Source organism: Podarcis filfolensis (genome assembly GCF_964270895.1).
Source record: "Podarcis filfolensis genome assembly, chromosome: 2".
NCBI lineage: Eukaryota > Metazoa > Chordata > Lepidosauria > Squamata > Lacertidae > Podarcis > Podarcis filfolensis.
The window spans coordinates 35474379-35496400 of NC_139605.1; the positions used below are offsets into that span (position 1 = coordinate 35474379).

Here is a 22022-nt window from a genome sequence, read left to right on the forward strand (position 1 = left end):
GTTGTTGCTGGCTCTGAAAAAAACCAATTGTACACATAGAAATCCAGTGACATCATTACTGACCAAATACTTTTAGGAGGAACATACATACTGAATCTTGAGGGCAAAAGGGGCTATTTTAGTTTCGCAATGCATATTTATTTCTTAAAATCCTAGTTGTTTTAAATGTTAAATGTCAGCCAAGCATCAGTCATGCTTCATGAAGTATTTTATTCAAAGCTGTGCTAGAATATGGGTTGGGTTGTCATTTCACATGTACTTCTGAAAGTACACCCTTTGAGTTGGATCCTGAGGCGCTTCCTCCAGCCATGGGAGATGGCTGCCAGTCCAGAAGTAAGTGTTGTGGTCCCAAACACACAAGTGTTGAATTCCAGAGCAGCAAAATAGGATCAGAGGGTCCAGATGCAGGTGAGTAGCTAAAACAGTAAAAGGGACGCCCCTCTGGATCCACCCCACTGAAAGCAAAATGCACGGACAGGTGGTGTCCACATTCCTGTGTACATTCCAGTGCACACAGATTAATTTTGTGACTGTTCAAAACCTCGGAGACACAAGAGCTGTTGTCACACAAGAGCTGTTGTCAGGCCCTAGTTAGCCAGGTTTTGAGGCTGGCGGTAACGGGCTGGCAGTCCACATGAGCCAGAACCTATAGTGAACAAATATCAGAGGACCAGAAGCAAGTGCTTGGCACAGACAGGGGTCAAGGTTCACAGAAGCAAGCAGGGATTTGGGCAGTGTTTCCACACCAGGAACTGGTCAGACTGAGCAACAAGTTAGGTGTAGCTTTACTGGGCCTAGAAGACAGGGAATGATTCTGGGAGTCAGCTGACCCAGGCAGAGTGATGCTGTGACCTTGGTGGTACCATCAAAGCAAAGAGTTTAATGGTTCAAAATCTAATGGTTCAGAATCCAAGGGAAGCTTTATGGTTGACCAACTAAATGCATTTCATAAAGCTGCAGTGTTACAAATTAACTATTCAAAATCAACAATCCTGTTCTCTAATAGAGACACAGCAGGAAAAACCAACAACAAAGAGTTTAGTTTGCCAGACTTGCAAACAGGGATATCTCTGGGCACATAAAAGACTTGAGTTACAAGCCCATGACACACAACTGCCTAAAAATTGCGTCTGCTGATTTATGTGTTTGGATGCAGATTTAGGCTGACTTAGGTGGGAGGAACAAAATCCGGGCTCTCACTATCAGGGATTTCTCTGAACAATGGCTTTCCTAGACCCATCCACTGTATGTGGATTGGGTCCTCTGCAAATAAAGAAGGAAGATACTGTAGCTAGGTTCTCATGGCACTGTGATTTGTGGTGTGCCCAGCTGCCATGCAGGCAAAAAATAAAATAAAATGTGAGGGTGGGGAAGAGTGGGAGATCCAAGACCCCCTGCAAAAGCCGTGCAGCGCCTTGACCCCTTCCCCAGGGTGCACTCCTTGCTTGCAATGGAAACAGAGCTTTTGTGTTTCAGATAGGAAGTCGCTGGGTCTATCTGCCAGGAGCTATGGGCTGCTCAGTGCCCTATAACCCTCTGCCTATGTGCATATTTATGCTTACGCAAATGTGTTCATATACGACAGCGAGGGGTGTGGGAGATTTTGTGTCTAGCTCGTGGTATGGCAGCCCCCATTGCCAAAAGCTTTTACCCAGTTCAACCAAACTTCAGAAACACAAACAAACAACCCCCTTTCACCCTAGAATTCAAAAGGACAGCTTTGAGTTCTTTTAGAACAGTGAGAAAGTTACTATTGCTGTTAAAGAAAGAGAAACATTTTTATATTTTGACCACAGGGTGGCACTGTAGAACGGAAAAGCAGTAAGACAAAAGCTGTACAAAAACAAGGACCGCATTCAATGGGAGCCCAACTCATGTCTGCCCAGTTTTAGGTTGCTTAAGATCATCTGGCAGCCTTTCAAGCATTACAAAATGTTTAAGTGCAGTATGGTTCCTCATAGCTTTCAATATCAGATGGCCAACAGCTGAATCAGTGATACCTTCCCAACTTTCCCGGGATACCAGGGTTTTAGTGTGGAGGATGCTCAGGGTGCAATCCTATATATGTCTAGTTAGATAAAAGTCCTGCTCAGTTCAGTGACGCTCACTCCCAGAGAAGTGTGTATAACACTGTAGTCTCTCTTGCCAGTACTGCTGGCATCTCATGCAGAATGCCAACAGCCTGTACCATTCTAGTACAGTGGTACCTCGGGTTAAGAACTTACCGTATTTTTTGCTCTAAAGACTCACCTTTTCCCTCCTAAAAAGTAAGGGGAAATGTGTGTCCGTCTTTATGGGGCGAATGCAGGCTGGGCAGCTATCCCAGAAGCCAGAACAGCAAGAGGGGTTGCTGCTTTCACTGCGCAGCGATCCCTCTTGCTGTTCTGGCTTCTGAGATTCAGAATATATTTTTTTTCTTGTTTTCCTCCTCCAAAAACTAGGTGCGTCTTGTGGTCTGGTGCGTCTTATAGAGCGAAAAATACGGTAATTCGTTCTGGAGGTCTGTTCTTAACCTGAAACGGTTCTTAACCTGAAGCACCACTTTAGCTAATGGGTGCTCCCGCTGCTGTTGCACTGCCACCACATGATTTCTGTTCTCATCCTGAAGCAAAGTTCTTAACCTGAAGCACTATTTCTGGGTTAGCGGAGTCTGTAACCTGAAGCGACTGTAACCTGGAGTGTCTGTAACCCGAGGTACCACTGTATATGCATTTTCTGTCCCCCCCCCTTTTTATGTTGTGAACCACCCTGTGATCTTCGGCTGAAGGGCTACACATTTAATAGTAAAAATAATATTAATGGCAGACTCACTGAGCAGCAGTCTAGCTGACCTATTGACTGACCAAGTGAGAAGTGGAGCAGATGACTGAACAGCCACCTGAGCAGGTGACCTAGTGGACAACCAAGTCCTGGAATGGGTGACTGAGTAGCAGCAATCCACTCTTGAGGTTAACAAGGCACTGACTAGTGGTCAAGCTATTTGTTTTTATTATTATGCAGTTTTACAATATATATTTGAATTTGAACAATAATCATAAACATAGAGGATTCCCTGAATCCTTCGACTTCCCTCCATGGGTTCCATTGTCAACCTTTTTCTACTGCATCATATAATTTATCAATTTTTCTGAAAAATTCATTTTTACCTTAGTTTTTGTTACAAGTGTTGTTATAATCCTGCCAAAGTTTTTAGTCATTTACAGTGTTCTCTTAGGTAACTTATAAATTTCCCCCATTCCTTATTAAAGTTTCTATCTTCTTGGTTTCTAATTTTCCTGGTCATTTTCGCCATTTCGGCATAGTCCATCGTCTTTTTCAACTATTCGTCTCTGGTCGGGATTCTGGGCCAGTAGTATCCGCACTGCTGTCATCGCCTACATGAATAGTATGCTCCTTTGGTAGTGGTCAAGTTATTCTGACCCAGATGTGGAAATACCTGGCAACAGACAAAGCTGGTAAAGGGCACTCCTTGTCACAGGGGTCGCTAATGACAAATATGAATCCAGGTGTAACCTCCAGCTATTAACCTACCCCTTGAGAAGGAGTGCAGCCCCTCCATCGTGCCCTCTGTCTCCAATGTGTATTGTTGTGCTCATGTATCTGGAGCCAAAACTGCACCACCCACAGTAAAGGCCTAGGCAGACTTGGGGTATCCCTAAGGTAACACTAGGTTTGCAGAAAAACCCTTGTAGGAATAAATCCTATCAAGGAGGGGGGAAACCAAAACACCCCATAAGAACTCAATGACACGGAATGTTTAGGGATGAAAGGGGGAGAGCAGAAGGGAGGGAGGGAAGGAGAGAGTGAGAGAGACTACAGAGATCTATATAAAGAGTAGAATGAATCGTTTATTTGGTGATTTTTCTGGTTCACATTGAAAAACGATTTCAAAATGCTCTCAGGATGACAAAGAGATCGCTCCCCACAGATAGCAACAGAGAAATCAAAGCATCAGTATTCAGTGAAACAGTTGCACTAGATCAGGAGTCAGCAAACATTTTAAGCAGGGGGCCGGTCCATTGTCCCTCAGACCTAGTGGGGGGCGGGAATGATGCAAGAGCATCGCGAGCCCCGGTGGCTGCTTACCTGTTTCTTGCGAGTGGCAGGGGCTGGCAATGGTGGCTGTGGAGGGACAATGAGCGGCGCGCGAAAGGGCTCCGGAGAGGGGCTGCTTAAAATGGCAGCCGCTCGAGTGCTACTGCTGCTGGCACCAACAAAGCCCAGCCCCTTTCCTCCTCTAGGCAGGGTGGGACCATCCAGACTGGAAAAGGAATTGGTAAACTCAAAAGCAAAAATACTTTCCAGGGAGGTCCAGGAGGAAGAGGTAAAATCTGTTATGGTCAAATGGGCCCAAGACTTTGGCTACAACATCCCAATGACTGCCTGGGAAAATTTATGGAAGGTCAATATGAAATTCACTGCATGTTACACCCTAATATGAAGATGCAGTTCCGATGGTACCTGACACCACTAAAATTATCTAAAATGTATAAAAATATTTCAAGCAAATGTTGAAATATTTGGTAAGCGGAAGGGTCAAGAAAATTAGGGATACTTGGCCTAGACTGTCAGGGAACTGCCATCGGAGCTAGAGGAGGAGGCGAGGCTCCACAGCGATGCTGGAGAGGGGCCAAGCAGGGAGAGAGGCAGGTCTCCGGCGGGGGAAGAAAATCAGCGCAACACCAGGGATAGAGGGGGGTCGATGGGGGAAGCAGAGAGGAGGCTCCAGGACTCTTCGCAGGAGACCAGCGAGGAGAGCACAGGTCCTCCGCTGCCCACACCCACCCTGCGCAGAAGACTTCCGCGCAGGGAGAGTAGGCGGCGACTTGGCGTCAAAGAACTTCTTTGCTGGAAGAGGTTCAAGAAATGCCCACTGACAGATTCTGCCAGCGACTGAACAGCCACGGAGTGGATGGCTGTCCAGACAGAAACGGTTTAACCAGGCAACCAAGCCCAGAGCGGCGGTAACTTACGCACGAGCAACCCCTAAAGCCATCACATAGACATACCAAAAATTGCGAGAGAAATATTCTTGTATGCTACTGTAGAAGCAAGAATACTAATTGCAATGAACTGGAAAGGAGAGAAAATCCCAACAAAGTTGGAGTGGCAAAGTAAATTGATGGAGTTCACCAAACTGGCAAAAATGCAAGACAAATTGAGAGGTAATACTGAACAAACATTTATTTGGAATTGGGACATGTATAAAAAAAATCTTAAAGATTATTGTATTAGTATAAAAGTGGCAGGATTTGAATGATTTCTGTGTTATGATGGATATTTATAAGAGGATATATTATTGACAATTAAAAAGAAAATAGAGATTAATAGTGCACTATTAGTATTATAGTGGCAGGAAGTGGTAGGGAACTGAAGAATGTACAGTGAACAAATAATGTGATTTTCTTTTTGTATTTCTATTTTGATTATATATATATATATATTTCTTTGTTATATCTTTTAATATTAATAAAGCATTAAAAAAGAACATATTCAGGAGACACACTGGGGGGGGGCAGGAATGTTCTGTTGTGCATGAGACATCCTTGCACTGATTGCTCTTCTTTCTCCTTCTAATATGTAATCCTGGAGTTTGGCAAACTTTAGTCCTTTATGTCTTCCACAATTCTTATAAAGTGGGACAATAAACTTCATTTTTTTAAAAAAATGGGATGAGGAGGGACTGCAAATATTCCACAAGTTTTAATCAACAGTGCTTCTTTTACACCGGTTGAAATAGCCCATAATAATCACAGGATGGTACAGCAACACTTCTGTGGATAATCCTCCGCGTGCACCTTGCGTTCTTTGCCATAAACATAGAAGGAGTAAGGTTTTCCATGCCATAAATATTGTACCCTGGTGAGAAGTATCAGCTCAATTGTTTGCCTCTGTAAAAACACAAAGAAGATACTTTTAGGGTCTAAACATCAGTGTATCGTTTGCAGAAATGTTCAAACCTGAATGGCTTTCTTTTATACATAGAAGAATTGCAAGACTTAGGCACATTCTGAATACGGACATGCTGCAGCCCTATCTGGCAGGTATGGGGAATCTGGGACCCTCCTGACGTTCTTGTCCCAAATCATTGGGCATGCCTTCTGGGCTTACTTAAGCTGGAGCACAACAACACCTGAAAAGCCAGAAGTTCCCCATCCCTATTATCTGACCCAACTAGCCTAGGGTGCTGCCAATGTAGGAACTTGGCCAAACAATATGGAAAAAGCCTACAAAGCTTAGAATGTTTGCAAGGGCACAGGCCGATGGAGGCCAGCAGGTGTATGAATTTCACCATGACCCTGCATGGGGGAAGGAAGCGCTCCAGGCAATTCTCTTGGACCACAGCACTGAGGAACATTGCCTCAGTGGTGATTCGGTTAATATTCACAGCACTTGCCTGCCTCAGTATCCGCTTTGTAGATGCAAACTGAGCTTGGTGTTGTTCAACGGCATAGCTGGAGGCTTGACTGATGCCAAAATCAGGGAAACTAATCACTGGATATACCTATGGAAACACAAATTTCAAAGACATACAAATAGAAAACTGAAGTCCTGAGCGAGGAGCAAGAGCAGACTAGTCATTGTTTTATCACATTATGTAGACATGAACCATAGCTGATCTCTAAAATACAACTGAATACCACCCAAGAAGAGCCTCTTGCCTGCACTGCGGACAGGTAAGTAAAATGCAGAGCAAACTACTGTTGCCAATACGAGATGGTGAAGCCAGGCTGTTTCTGGGGAACCCAGTATGTCCCTGTCCAGCCCTCTCTCTTTTACACAAAATTATCAGGAGAGTTCCCTGGGAAGAGGGATTAGTAAACCACTCTGGGAACTGGAGCCCTAACAACTCTGAGCATGCTTAACCGAAGACAGTTCCCAGGATTCCTTGGGGGAAAGCCATGACTGTTTAATGTGGTATGATGCTGTTTTCAACGTCTAGTGGAAATGGGAGCCAGAGAGAGGTTGGGTTCCCACTTTGGCACTTCTAATGCTCTGGCAGCCCAGTGCCGAAACAAGCCCCAGCGTGGGCCTCCACAGAAAAATGTGTTGCCATTTGACAAATGCACTACTGAAGTGGGCCAAGCACCACTGTCACCCAACACCAAAATTTCTGCAGTTCCATGACTGGAAGGAGGAGCACAGAAATTGTTCTCCCCTGGGTTGCCCAACCCACATCCTCCCCAACTGGGAAGAAAGTGGGGGATTGTCCCTGACTTCGTTCAGAGTGATAGGTCCACAAGGTTTGCCTTGGCTATCAAGGCCAGCAATAGTTTGGGAACTACGAGGGTGCTTTATAGAAAATGTATACCCCAGCCTCACACAAACTATATGCATGTTTTCTGGAAATGCCATTTAGATGCAAAATCTTCAAATCATGTCTTAACAAATCACCGGGTATTAAAAACTTCTTTTAATCCATTAAATGTATTATTAAGCTATTTGGAAGATTGCGTTTAAACCATCATTCCTGTCTAAAACTATTTTCTGACTGCCACTGTTGGGGTTGGGGGTCAGGAAGCCCTGGTCAGAAGGGTTTCTTAGGATCTAGGATGCAGCAACGATATATATATATCTAACTTGTTATGTCTGAGCTACAACACAAATCTGTCAAACAATGGGCATATGGCAGGTTCTAAAATAGTAGGATCGCTGTATGATTTGGCTGTAAGCTACCGAGTAGGCAGAGGCATAGAGTGGGGGGTGCCAGGGGACAATTTTGAGAGGGGGCGCACTACTGACCTGGCGGTTGAGAGCATCCCATCTCAGTTGCGGTGAGATGCGCCCAGCCTCAGCAGCTTCACCTCCGCTGCCAGGTCAGGCCTGACCTGGTAGCGGAGAGCAGGGGGAGAAAGGGCTTATGTTCCGCCGCTGCCAGTGGGTTTCCTGAAAGATTCAATTGAACTACAGTGGTACCTCGGGTTAAGTACTTAATTCGTTCCGGAGGTCCGTTCTTAACCTGAAACTGTTCTTAACCTGAAGCACCACTTTAGCTAATGGGGCCTCCTGCTGCTGCCATGCCGCCGGAGCACGATTTCTGTTCTAATCCTGAAGCAAAGTTCTTAACCTGAGGTAATATTTCTGGTTAGTGGAGTCTGTAACCTGAAGCGTATGTAATCTGAAGCGTATGTAACCTCAGGTACCACTGTAGTATCACTTTATGAATTAATGAAAACCTGTTTACAGCCATAGGCCTCTGCAACCTTTCTATCACGCTAAATCTTTAAAAGGCTCTGGATGACTTTACAAACATGTCACATTCGTACCTGTGTATTTTTGTATGGCTACAATTACTTTTATGATTGTGTGTGTGTTGTGGCCCAGGGTGAGGGAGAGGTAGCAGAGGTTGGAGTGGGGTGGGGGGAGGTTTATGTGTCTGGGGGACATTATAAGGTGAAATATGGTCCACCAATTAATTAATTGCCAACACTTAAGTTGGTTCCTTTTCAAGTCCTGCCTCTCTTTACATTACTGCTTTTGTGAAAGCATTTCATTACCATGGGGCTGTCATCAACAAACAATGTCTCTCCAGTAACCGTTTTGAACAGTTCGATAGGAAATCCAGATCTTTCATCTGCCACATATTCATAAACGTTGTTCTTCCTATGAAGGCAAAAGGCAGGAGAGTTGCAATGACAACCTGCAGACTTTCTTTGTTTTCACAGCACAACGGCCTTCTCAAACCAATGCTCTCAAAATGGCTCCCCCTGCTATGTAAGCTTTTCACGTGGGGTCGAAGAGCCGGCCCAATCTCCAACATACCGTATTTTTCGCTCTATAACACGCACCTGACCATAACACGCACGTAGTTTTTAGAGGAGGAAAACAAGAAAAAAATATTCTAAACGAAACAGTGGATGTATGATTTTTGTGGTTCATGCTGTGGCCACAGACGTGATCCGACGGTGAGTTTGGGGTAGCCCAATGCAAAAATCCTGAGGATCCACGTGGAGCCATGCTTTGTAACCACGTTTTTGCACCATTGCAGCCCCATGAAACAGTGGGTGCGTGTGTGTTTTTTGGTGCAGGCTGTAGCCATGGATATGCTATGTCATCTGATGGTGAACTTGGGGTGACCCAGTGCAAAAATCCTGAGGATCCATGTGGATCCGTGCTTTGTAACCACGTTTTAAGTGGGGAGGGAAGGAAAAGCATTCAAGGGACAAGGAACATGCGTGGGGTGTGTGGAGAAGGATGCTGCTAATGATGCAGAAGAGGGGTTTAAGGGGAGAAGGAACACGTGTGGGGTGGGTGGGGAAGGATGCTGCTAATGATGCAGGAGAGGGGTTTAAGGGAAGAAGGAACACGCGTGGGGTGTGTGGAAAAGGATGCGGCTAATAATGCAGGCGAGGGATCTATGGAGAAAAGGAACACGCATGGGGTGTGTGGAAAAGGAGCTTTTCGGTGAGCTGAGCGGGGAGGGGGGAGGGAAAGAGCACTGTTGCTTTAAAGGAGCCAACCGGACAGCAGCCACTTACAGCAGTGTAAGCAGCTCCTTTCCTCTCCCACTTTGCTCCTTCTCTCCCTCTTTGCTGCTTTACGCAGCTAATGGCGAATCCCCTGCAACCCAAGTCCTGCTCAGCGGATCAGCTGAGACGCTGGGAGAATCGTAATTTCCCCCTCTCCCTCATCCCGTGCCCTCCTGTCCCCAGCAGCCTTTTTAAAAACTTTTTTACTGGTTTTCACTGCGCTCGTGGCTCAGAGCCCTCCTGTGCCCTGCTGTCCCTCTGCAGCCTCATTGCTCCCTTTAGAGAGCGCACGGACCTTTGCTAGCTGAGGCTGCAGCAGCTGTTGCTGGCTACGCGGCGCTTTTTCCGGCTCGCTATGGCTCCCGTCTGTCCCTCCTCGCGTGTAAGCGGCTGCTGCCCGCTTTGCTGCCATGGCTCTCCTTCCCTCCCTCCTCCTCGGCTCCTCCCCCTCCTCCTGGCTGTAAAGCAATCAAAGCTAGAGTCGTGCAAAGCCCTGCAAGCGGCTCCCGCTTTGCTTGACTGACAGCAGCCATGGCTCCAGTCGAGTGCTTTCGCTCCGTAACACGCACAGGCATTTTCCCTTTCTTTCTAGGAGCAAAAAAGGGCGTGTTTTGGAGCGAAAATTACGGTATATCAAACACAGTGCAGTCCCATGGGGGAACTGAACCACATCAGGCGCTGACCATAAATTTATGAAGTCACCAAACTGGCACAAGGCTCAAAGGTAACCGTCGGTGCGGATTGAGCCACAGCAGTGCCTCATTTAGCCCCATACAGCTAACCTAAATGATAAGAGGTCTCAAGCCCATATTTTCCAGATCAGTTGAGTAACCATTTCTAGCAACTATACTGGACCTGCTCACTCAAGATGCTGAATGTAAAACTCAGGCGGCTCTGGTAGGCAGAGCCAATTTTCCACACCGTTAGAAGCGGCCTCCCCTTTCCACCACAGTCTATTTTGACAAGACTTGCCATTCAACTTGCAGCTCAATGAACGACAGCAGTTGTCCTTTTCCTTCACAATCGTTGCAGACTGTTTTTCCCATCCCAGAACACGCCTGGCAACTGTAAATAAAATGTAATAAAACACAAGGTGCGATAAAATGTAATGAAACTACTCGGCATAAAGCTTGGTACTTTGTGAGCCCGGCTGAAACACACACACAAAAAAGGAAAGGATAATCCGGCAAAACCAATGGAATAGAGGTTTCTCAATTCTAGAGCTGTCTTCTTGTTTCGTTTTTCTATTGGGAAATGGTGCCATCTCCTGGGCTTCAGGACGCATAACAAGCTGAGCTTCTTTTTCAGTTAGCAACATTTTCCAGTATGGCCAATACTAGTCAGGGAATGGCAACCCTATTTCTGCTCTCTTGAATATACTTAGCCAACACAGGCACACAGAGACATGAAGTGCGGCATGCCCCATAGTTTGGGTTAAGGGCTGGAAATCTGCTTCATTTGCTTTCTTTGGATCCTTCTGTTTCAAACATATCCCTAAGCCTTTCTCTCATATGTATTTTTCCACCATGGAACTCCCACAGGCTTCCATACATCCCCCAACTAGACACAGAACAGCTTTAGCTTCAGGGAGGCTGCTGCATCATCTTAGCAATTATATGTACACAGAAAAACTCATAAAAATTAAAATATTAAAATGACGGATCACCATCTTCTTAACAGTCTATATGTGCCTGTGACCAATGGGGAGGTGAAAAATAAGGCCTGCAGGATCTTTTCTCCATTCACTTGAGGGCTGTCTAACTCTTCACGCTAATTCAAATTTGACAAAACAACTGCACACGTCCCTGAATGCAAAATATCATGAAACAGAAGAGACTTCCATTTATATTTCTAGTTTTCCGGGCCGTTACACTATAGCTCTCATTCCAGGGTGCTGCCATTAGGCAACGCCGTTTGCTTTATTTTACATTTGCGCACAAATTCCTTCCCAAGTGCAAAAGCCAATAGAATCACTTCAGTTACAAAAACAGAATCACTTCAGTTACAGAAAGATCTAGGACAATACTTCCTATATTTTTTATTTTAAAAATTTAACTTAGGGTATTTAAAGTCCTTCATATGCAGTATTTCAAACATTTGACACCTCTGAAGGTAAGCTAAGTCTTATTATTCCCATACTGCAGATGTGTCTTTCATCCTGCAGCTTTCCCAAGGCCAATGAGTGAGGCTGAGCACCCATGATACCTATAAAACACATTCAAAACATATTATTTTCGTCAAAGAATTATGGGTGCTGTAGTTTGTTGGGCGTTGTTGGTAATTTTAATTCTGAGAGGAGAAAACCACAGTGCCCAGATTTCTTTGAGGGAAAGAATGTGCTTTGAATGTGCTTTAAAGGTATATAGTGTGTATACAGCCTCAGTTCACAGCAAAGGCAAGATTTGAAGCAAAGACTTCCTGGTCTATGCCTCAGTCTCTGAGCAACTGTGCTATAGTAACTAGAGAAAAGTAGATATTTACACATGCATGCATTGGCACAGTATACATGTGAACCTATCATCTGTTGAACCTATAGCTTGAAGCTCCACCATAAGATTGCCCATGGTATCTCACGTATCAGGGGACCAGGAAGCAGTGAAATTGTCACACATAGTGCAACACTCAAACCCCACAGTGAAAATAAAAATGTGCATCTTCTTCATATATTTGCATATTGACTCACGCACTTTTCAAGTCCACTTCCCGAACATTGTTCACATGTGTCATCCACAAACCGGACTCCTCTTCCATGACATCTCCCACACTGTTGCTGTTGGGATTTAATTTTAGACAAAAGAGCCAGAAATAAGCAGGGTATCTCCAAACAAAACCCTCGTTGGGCAAAATCAGATCTCCATGATCATCTTTAACAAGGAATCACTTCACTAGCAAAGCAAAGATGTCCATCTTGTAACACCCTGGGAATGTAGATGGAGAGGCCCAAGGCACCACCTTTGTACATATCCCCAATGAGGACATTGTTGCGTAGAGGCGTCCCTATGGGCAAATGGGCCACGGAGTCAGCTGTAACTGCAGACCTGCCAGAAATGTTGGCTATATCCAAGCCTTTTTGATTCTACCTGCTTCTGGAGGTTCTTAAGACAAGACAGTCTTGGGTGGCTTGCTTGTGGGAAACAAGGGGCACTATCTCTCCCCTCCCCCACCCCGGGAATCAGATTCCACTCTCCACCAAGTGTATTTTTAATGCCATATGAACCTCAAACTGCTGCCATCTCAGACAAAAAAATTATTAGAGGATCATGAAACGTGGTGCTGAAGTATGAAGGGTCAATCCTGAAGACCACTTTGTCTTGATCAAAAATCCAAAGGTCTTCCCTCTGTGACAGAGGACTTCCCTGTCTCATTGACTCAACCTGGCTGATTCCATCCAAGTGAGAGGTGTTGACCTTCTCCTCCTGCTTTCTTAACACTGCCTAGATGCAGCTGGAGATTTCTTGCCTCTTAACAAGAGAAGCTGCCCAGTTCCATCAATCTGTGAAATGATACTCTATTCGATTCCACCATACTTCATCCCTTTCTATTTTCATGAAGCATGTAAAAATGTAGTTTTTAAAAAAATAATAATTATTTTTTAATTAACAGATTAAAAATTGATGGAAGGGTTGTTAGTTGTGGCTTTTATCAATTTTGGGTGGTATTGCAATGTTTACTTTAATTAATATTTCTCACATCCATGATTACATAGTCAGTCATGTTAATTGTTCTCTGTTCTGAGCTTCCAAATATGGAAGAAAAACCAGCATAGAAAACGTATACCCCCGACATCCAGTGCAACTGCTGTATCAAATATTTACTGACTTTCTGGTTTGCATCTCTGGGGTTCCAATTTGGTCCTACTAGTCAACATCCCATCAGCTGTTTAGACAATAGCAGGATAGGCTACTGCACAAAAGACATGTTGCTTCCTCCTCCACCTTTTATTTTCTCATCTGTGTTCCCCCTTTTCTACAAAACAAAAACTCCACACTAAGCAAAACATTCCCCTTACTCACAACTACTTACCTTGCTGTTGCCATTGCATTTACTGCAGTGACATCTACCAGTCGATCCACATGTCGGGCAAGCCTTCAAAATCAAAGAAAGGAGAGCGTTAAAATGGAGCCAGCTGCTTTTATTTGGACCTGGGTTGTCTGGAAATACTATCCTGCTCATAATGAGAGCAGGCAATGTTAAGAGGATCTGGTGAGTTTCCATTTGATTTACATTAAACTATGGCCACACTCATAACATACATTCAAAGTGTTATGGTGCCACTTTAAACAGCCATGGCTCCCCTCCCCCCCAAGAATTCTAGGAACTGGAGTTTGTTATGGGTGCTGAACTGCAATAAGATCTAGAAGATTCCCACCCAGGTCTTCTACTGTCAGAAGGTTCAGAATTTCAATCTCAGTCACAACCTTATGATTTCTATGCTTGCAGACATTGGGCTAAGGCAGAACCTTGCTGTTACAGCCAACAAGATGGAGAACACCCAACATAGGCTCTTCCAGTGCACAAACCTTGGGACTGGGTCACAATGTCTTCCCTTCCCAGAGCTACCATTTCCAGAGTGAATTAATAAGAATTTCCTCTTCACGGGAAACTCTGGACATAACACAGTTGTACCTTGGATCCTGAACGCCTTGGTACTTGGACATTTCGGCTCCCAAACGCCGCAAACCCGGAAGTGAGTGTTCCAGTTTGCGAACATTTAGGAAGTTGAACAGACTTCCAAAACAGATTCCGTTTGACTTCCAAGGTATGACTGTAGTTCTATGAAGGTAACATGCAGCTCCTAACAGTGCTCAGCACCTTTAACAAACCACAGCTCCCATAATTCTTTGAGGGAATCTATGAGCGTTTAAATTAAGTATGGCGGCGCTTTAAATGTATGGTATGCTTTCTTGCTTGACTTCCCTTCAGCCATCTCATTTGAATACAAAACTCTTTTACCTCCAAAATTACACACCCCTCTTGTTACTCGGATCACATAACGATCCACCTAAATGCCTATACATACATTTCTGCACAAACTCTTACCAGTAAAGCTGTGTACAATTTGCAACAAAATTCCTCTGTCGCTTCTTTCTGCTCTTAAATTCCATTATAAATCAATTCTGCTGCCTGAGAAACTCCAAAGAGCTGCTTCCCTCTTACGTGACTCTGGCCCACAGTCACTGGCTCCTTCTCATAAATCTTTACCACAACAGGAACAACTCTTAGATCATAATTGCCTTGTACTTAAGGACAACAGTATAAGCTACTGGCAGCTAGAGAGTTGGGGAAACAGTCCCTGACCTCACTCACAGACACAGCACAAAATCAGGGCCTCAAGCTACAACCCGGCATGAACACTTACCTGGCAGTAAACCCCATTGAGTTCAATGGGAGTTACCTTGAAGAAAAAAGGCACAGGACTGTGCCAAAGAGGAGGGGAAGGGTGCTGGCCAGACAAAATGCATGGGCCTATGTATACCGCCATATTCATTAATACATTAGCTCTGTACCGTTAATGCTGATGTATGAGGCACTCTGATTCTCTGGGTTTTCTCTCGGAACATGCCAGGAGAGTCTGCTCTCACATCCCAAGGCAAAGGAGGTGTCCCACGCAGGTAGGAATCTACTGCTCCACCTGGTATAAGAAAGCTGCACTTACACTACCATCTGGCTTGGCCTCAGAGAAGCTTATGTTTTCCAATGCACAATACAGTACAAGCAAAATAAGAGCATGCATATTAGCAACTATGGCAAAATGATAGTCTGCTATTGGGAGCCAGATTTCATTATCACGATCGTCACCAGCATTTCAACCATTAATTTACTGCTTAATCAGTCATCTCTAAGCAGTGTACTTCCTCCCTTCACAAGAGAGTGACGTCCTCATCCGTTCTTCCCCATGGTCTACCCTTGTATTGATTACAGTGCAAACTATGCTTCAAAATCAATAGCGTGGCTTTCTATTTTCAAACTAAAAAAAAAATTTTTTTTTTCTTTCCAGTAGCACCTTAAAGACCAACTAAGTTAGTTCTTGGTATGAGCTTTCGTGTGCATGCACACTTCTTCAGATACTATTTTCAAACTATCATTTTCCAGGAGCCAGTGTTGCAAAAGTGCCCTGATTTTAACGCCATCTCTTTTGTCTAACGAACACAAACAAAATTACTTTTTAAAAATTACACCAATTATAAATTTACCGCATTTTTGTTCCCCCAACTTTTCAGTTAATAACTAGATTGACCTAAATTCTTCTCTCTACTTAGAAATATAGACCCATTAGTTTACCTGATCTCACTAAGAAAATCTGTGCTACATATCTAGTATCAATTATGGGCTGCAAAGCAACCAAGGACATATCGTCTTATGAGCAAGCAGGCATCCAAGTTGTAAGATCAACAATTGATCACTGCTTCATTACATGTCGTATTGTACAGAAATATACTTTAAATTGCTCTCAGACTTTGTTTGTGACCTTCGTCAATCTCAGGGCTTCTTCTGATACCATACCAAGACAATGACCTCAGAAGAAACAGATAAATTTCTTCTGCACTTTATACAGTACAGTCTCATCTTACCAATGTTTCACTTAAAGTCAGGATGGGTGTCTTTGAGGAACTCTCCAATTCTACCAAAACTGTGAAGGGCACCCATCTTTAGCTATACAGTTGTACCTTGCATCCTGAACGCCTTGTGAATCGAATGTTTTGGCTCCTGAACGCCACAAACCAGAAGTGAGTGTTCCGGTTTGCGAATTTTCTTTGGAACCCGAACGTACAACGTGACTTCCGCGGCTTTCGATTGGCTGCAGGAGCTTCCTGCAGCCAATTGGAAGCTGCACCTTAGTTTCTGAACGTTTTAGAAGTTGAACGGACTTCCAGAACGGATTCTGTTCAACTTCTGAAGTACCACCATACCTTGTTTTCAAGACATACAGAAATGGAGAGATAAGGTGGTCTATACTAAAGCCCAGTTCCATCTGATGCTTTCAGATTTTTTTAGAACAAAGATACACAAATATGCAATTTTGTAAACGTATCTATCCTTCTGGGTTGAAGGCCTTGTTCTATATTATTATACTGAGTCCTTTACATAATGCATTGAGAAAGCAATAAAAGCTGGTTCCTGTAAAATTCCTCTCAGGTTGCTACCCGAACTCCCACCACCTGTTGACACAGCCTTTTGTGAAGTGGCAGAGCCATCACAACATCCTCAGCTGCTCAGTGGAATTGGGGGTGGGGGCAGGAAAAGCTGGCTTAATGTCACCTGATGCCTGCTGTTAGATCAGCTCATGATCCATTGTATCCCAGCCCGCTCAGCCCCATTCCCTCTCTTGGAAACCCATTTCAAGGCCCTCTGCTGAGTATCCTCTGGGATAATGTCAACGGGACTCCTGCCGGCCCAATTGGTGACCGACAGGAGCCCAGCTCAGCTGACAGAAGTCAAAGAAGAGGCACCACACTGTGAAGTGTTTGGATGGTTCAGTCTGGCCTAAGTGGGGCTGGATTGTAGTGTATCAAAGCAGCACTTACCCCCATAAGGTTCCGTCTTCCATTCAGAGGATCTTGATTCAGTGAAGGTCTCCAGTTTATACTAAGAAACAACTTTCAAGAATTAAACACTTCACTTAAGAAATAGTCAGCAGATTTTAAAAATTGGCTTAGGGCAAATACGCAGGGAAGCAACACCTGAAAACGTCTCTGGTTAGAGCCAACACAAAGCAACCGCCAGAAAACAGTACAAGTAAAATGCATCTCTTATCCATTAATTCAAAATGGTTATATATACTAAAAAATAGAATGTCCCCACCTACAAGTGTTCATGCTAATATAAAAGAACTGCAGATACTGAAAAAATAAGTGGCAAAGGCTAATGAAAATAAATCCATAAATGTGTATTAATTTTGAACAGCACATAGAAATGTTCATGCATAGAAATGTTCATGCTAGCAAAAGCATTGCCTTGAGATGGGCAAAATATCCAGCGATGTTGGTACTAGATTAAAAAGTTCAGAAACATTCATGAAGGTAACAATCCCAAGAAGAACCAGAAATGTGAGTTATCCTTCAGAATCACCTGCCAGCTCCGATGTGTCTCTGGAGAAAGGACTTGATTCCATGCCTAGCGAACTTTAAAAGTTCTGTCTTTTCAGACAGGTTAGGCCAGGGATGGGGAACTTGCAGCCTTCCAGATGTTTCTGGTTTCCAATTCAGCTCCAGCCAACACAGCTGATGGTCAAAGATGATGGATGGAAGCTGGAGTCCATCAACACCTCGAGGACAACAGGTCCCCCAACTCTGGTTGAAGTCATGACCCATGCAGTGGCTAAAGGGAAAATTCAATTTGCAAAATTCTCTTTATTATTTTTCCTTTATGTGCCTTAAACAAACACAACCTTCTGCTCCACAACAGCACCACAGAATAACTTCAAGTGCTCCACAGTCCAAGTGGGCACCTCATAATTTAGGGAAAAGGGGAACTGCCATCAGTTTGCATTGGTAGTTAAATGCCCTGTATGAAGTATCCCTAATTTTCACATAGACACTTAGCTATGCCATTGCGGACAGCACAGGAAGATCTGGGGTTGGGAATGAATGATACCATTTATTTACTGTTGTTTATTCTTTAAAAGGACCTTCCACACTCAAGGCAGCTAACCATTAAGAATATAAACACAGTAATCAAAATAAATAAATGGCAGCAGCAGTGGCTGGTGTGCTGTAGTTGGGAAGAAGCACAGAACTGCCTTCCCAACACCAGCGTCACTGCGGCTTACCTGGATGGCACTGGGGCAAGGTGGTGGTGTGGTTGGGGCAGGTGTGTCGGACTGGCAATGCCAGCATTGAGAGGGCGTCTCTGCCTCCACCATACCAGCTGCTCCTGCATAGCTATACTATTACCAATATATACTGCTTACTCTGTAGGTATTGAATAACTGTAGGTCATTAAACACCATCTCTTTGGCTGGGTCTGTGCTGTAGCAGCACTTGCTGGAAGCGTACTGGATAAAAGCTTCTTTGGCTTCATCTTCTGAAATGGCAGGAACACTGTAAGAAACGACCAAAAGGAGGGATAAGCAAAATTGACCGCCCAAACTTCCCATGGACCTCTTTGTCTGGGGTGGGGGACGGGGGACCTCAGGGTCAAGAACCAAATATGCATGCCATATCTCTTTTTTCTGGCCCTCACAACTCTCCCCAGGCCCGGTTAGAATATGTCTTTGAAGTCTGAAAACACCTCGTCAAATTCTGAATGGAGGCTGGGGAGAGATGTGTGAGTGTCTGTGGAAACTAACCTACTGAACAAAGGTGAAATCTGCATGCCCTGCTTGGCCCCACCCACACTACTGTCATGTGACCCTGAGAAGGATGTCCACAACAGAATGCTTAACAGTATCCACTTACTTCCATGTTCTCTGGGGCGGCTCTTGCCCACCTCCATGTCCAAGAAACAAGTTAGGTGGAGGCAGGCAATGTTTTCCTCCTATAAAGGAATGGGGTTCGGGTAAGAACAGCAGGAAAAGCAGTTGTGAATGTTCTCAGGTCTCATGAGCAATGTGTAGAAGAAAGTTCTCCTTGGCAATAGCGGAAAGGAACATTCATGCAGTGGGCACCCGTGGGTAAACTGGTCCCAAGTTGTTAAGGGCTTTATTTACTAATAGCAACACACTGAACTTGTCCAGGTAACGAATCAGCAACCAGTGTAGATCTTGGAGCGCAGGTGTGAGATGCTGACAAGGCCTTACTCCTGTTAGCAATCATGCTGCAGTATTCTGGATTAAGCACAAGGGAAGCACCTTAAAAACTAGCACTTGTATTACAGCATACACCAGGGAGCGGCAAGGTTTACCTTGCCTGGGCCGGTTCACTCCAGCAGAGATCCTTCCGTGGGCAAGAGCGTGCGTGTGCATGAGTGCATGACACCAGATTTCTGGTGTCTGCATCTGTGCAGACACAATTTCCAGCATCTGCATTTGTGCAGACGTGATTTTCAGCGTCTGAGCATGTGCAGATGCTATTTCCGGCACCGCAAAAGCAAGTCCCTGCGCCATGCTGCACTGGTTTAGTGTAGCGGGTGGGGATTCGTCGTGCGGTTTGGGGGCGGCTCGTGGGCCAGTTAAACGACCCCCATGGGCTGCTTGTAGGCCATGGGCCTTAGGCTGCCTGCCCCTGGCATACACTTTATGCAACTAGAGTCCACACCAACAAGTGCTTGCCTGCAGCGATTGTGCCTTCATAGCCAGATATGTTGCCTGTGTTATACGTAGGAGCATAAGGTCCTGGCATCTGAGCCATGTCTCTTGGAAAGGCGGCACCTACAACAAAGTTAAGGAAAAGGAAGACGTTGAACGTTGTCGTCCCTCAAACATATAATGAATCGTACAGAACACTGAAACCTAAATGTAGGATTTCATCTTTATTACACAAGTGATAGGTCAAGGGTTTGGCACCAGTGGGTACCTTTGGGATTTGAGAAAGTGCCATGGGCACCAGTCACCAAATGTAGGTACAACGTAGTGATGCTAGGAGGAAGGGCAAATTTCTCATGCATCATGGATATTTATCAAGACCTTACACAGGCATAAGAGGTGGTACCAGTGGTCATGCTGGTACCTGCAGCCACATTGGCAACCCCTGGTAAACTAGGATTTAGCGTGACATCTGAATGGAGCCAAGGTTAACAAGGATAATTAATGCCCGCAATGTCTTGCTTTTCATACCGAACGTCCACTGAGCAGATGTCTGTCCAACAGTTCCGTATGTCTGAGTTGGTACTCTAGCAGGAGAAAGTGAAAAAGAGTGTAATGCACAATAACAAATATAAATGAGCGGCTTAGTGTACAAAAAGCAGAAATAGATGCAGTCAATATAAAACCTTTAGAGAGTGCAGTTGTGGATGTGATTTTAACACTGTCAGATGAAGGTCTGAAGTAGTAGGTGCTTAACACTTTAGATATAAAGTCAAGGCTGGCTTCATACGACCATTTTTTCAGCAACAAACTCATTATTTAAAAAAAGAAATTGTAGGCTGCCATTTTAGTTGATTTTAAAAGCTCTAAAGCCACAATATAATAATACCTTTATTGGCATAGTATTAGTATTGTAATGCCTTTATTATGACTAAGTGAATCGTCATAAAGTAGAGAACAAGCTTTTGAGTTCTTCAGAACTCTTTCAACACACTTTGGGAGCGATTGCCAAATGACCAAGTACATTCTTTTATTTGCCCTGAATCTTCCAGCAATCAGCTACATTTCATGTCTACAAGTTGCAGTGTTATGAGAAGGGTAGGAAAACTTTTCTCCATGTGGTACATAACTTTCTAAACATCTATAACTTTATCACTTTTTCTCTAAACTAAAAAGTCCCAAACACTGCAACCTTTCTGCACAGGGGAATTGCTCCTTTCTGTGCAGAAAGTTGCATTTTGATCATTTTGGTTGCCCTTTTTTGAAACTTTTCCTCCTCCCCTCCCTTTTTTTAAAAAAAACTTAATGTTATTAAGGTTTATAGAGAAAAATACAAAGCAAAAAGATATTAAGTTTTGTATTGGGGGGGAATACAAAAAGATACTAAGTTTTGTATCCCCTCCCCTCTTTTCTGAAACTTTTCCAACTTGCAATATCCTGTTTGCAGCGGGGCTTTTACATGTCTGGCACCAGGGGTGGAGAACTCCGGGTCACATGCCGTATGAGGAAACTTCCCAAGTCCCTAGGAAAAGAAGCTAATTTCCTGGAGCTATTTTGTTTTTGCTTCTGTGGTTTTTGTAGATGTTTTGGGGAGGTTCTTAACTTGGGGACGAATTCAAGTCCCGCTAGCTGTGGAGATGAAAGCGGGCCCCCTCCACTGACATGGGCGCGGCACGGCGCGCACAGCCCAGGGAGGAGAGACAGGAGCGGCGGCTTCCTTCCGCGGCTGCCTTGCCGTGCGCGCTTTTGCGCGCCTCTCCCGTTCGCCCGCAGCAAAAGCGCCTCTGGAAGCAGCTTTTTTCCTGCGCAAATAAAAAGCCCCCTTTGCAGCTTTCTGCGCAGAAAGAATCAACACGTGGGCAACGGGGACTTTCTTTCCCTTTCACTTCGTTCCAGCATGAATTAAAAGGAATGGCGAGGAGGGAGAGGGTGGGGAGGACGGGCAGCTTTCCAGGGAAGCGGAGAAGAGGGGGGAAGCGGGTCCCGACGAGGGGGATTTTTGCAAAAGGCTCTCACCGGATTCCCTGACGGCCGTCCGCCATCGCTTCTAGCAAACCATCTCGAGCAGGCGAGCAAGCAACCTTTGCCCCCTCTCTCTTTACTTTCTCTTTCCGGATCCCTCTTTGGCCAGCCTTGCGCAACTTTCTGTTTCATATAAGCTGCGGAAATGTGGACGGCGGAGAAGCAGAAAAATGAGGAAGCCGAAATGGACAGGAGTTCCCCTATTCCTAAACCCATTCTCATGTTATTTCAGACCCTCCAAGTGTCCCTTTTTCCCCAGGAACGTTTTTGATTTAGAGAAGCCGTCCTGATTTCTGATTTGATCCTGCTTTCTCCAGATGTTTTTGGCCTACAACTCCCATGATCCT

The 22022-nt window shown here is 44.6% G+C and overlaps 1 protein-coding gene across 3 annotated transcripts; it reads right to left on the minus strand.

Annotated features, from left to right (window-relative positions):
* Positions 1-5166: 5166 nt before the first annotated feature.
* Positions 5167-21987, minus strand: LOC310756966 (protein SSUH2 homolog). 3 transcript variants are annotated; one of them, XM_083601976.1, is made up of 13 exons: positions 21670-21987; positions 20185-20240; positions 19681-19779; positions 18869-18947; positions 18382-18511; positions 16997-17057; positions 14978-15102; positions 13494-13556; positions 12158-12240; positions 10443-10535; positions 8499-8604; positions 6398-6505; positions 5167-5891 (listed from the first exon to the last, which is right to left on the minus strand). In XM_083601976.1, exons 1-13 carry the CDS (start codon positions 21693-21695, stop codon positions 5751-5753), a joined length of 1170 nt encoding a protein of 389 aa, XP_083458102.1. In that variant the 5' UTR covers positions 21696-21987; the 3' UTR covers positions 5167-5750. The 3 variants fall into 3 exon arrangements, with proteins under 3 accessions (XP_083458102.1, XP_083458103.1, XP_083458101.1); XM_083601977.1 differs by having other exon boundaries at positions 8499-8600; positions 10439-10535; XM_083601975.1 differs by having other exon boundaries at positions 5682-6505.
* Positions 21988-22022: the final 35 nt, after the last annotated feature.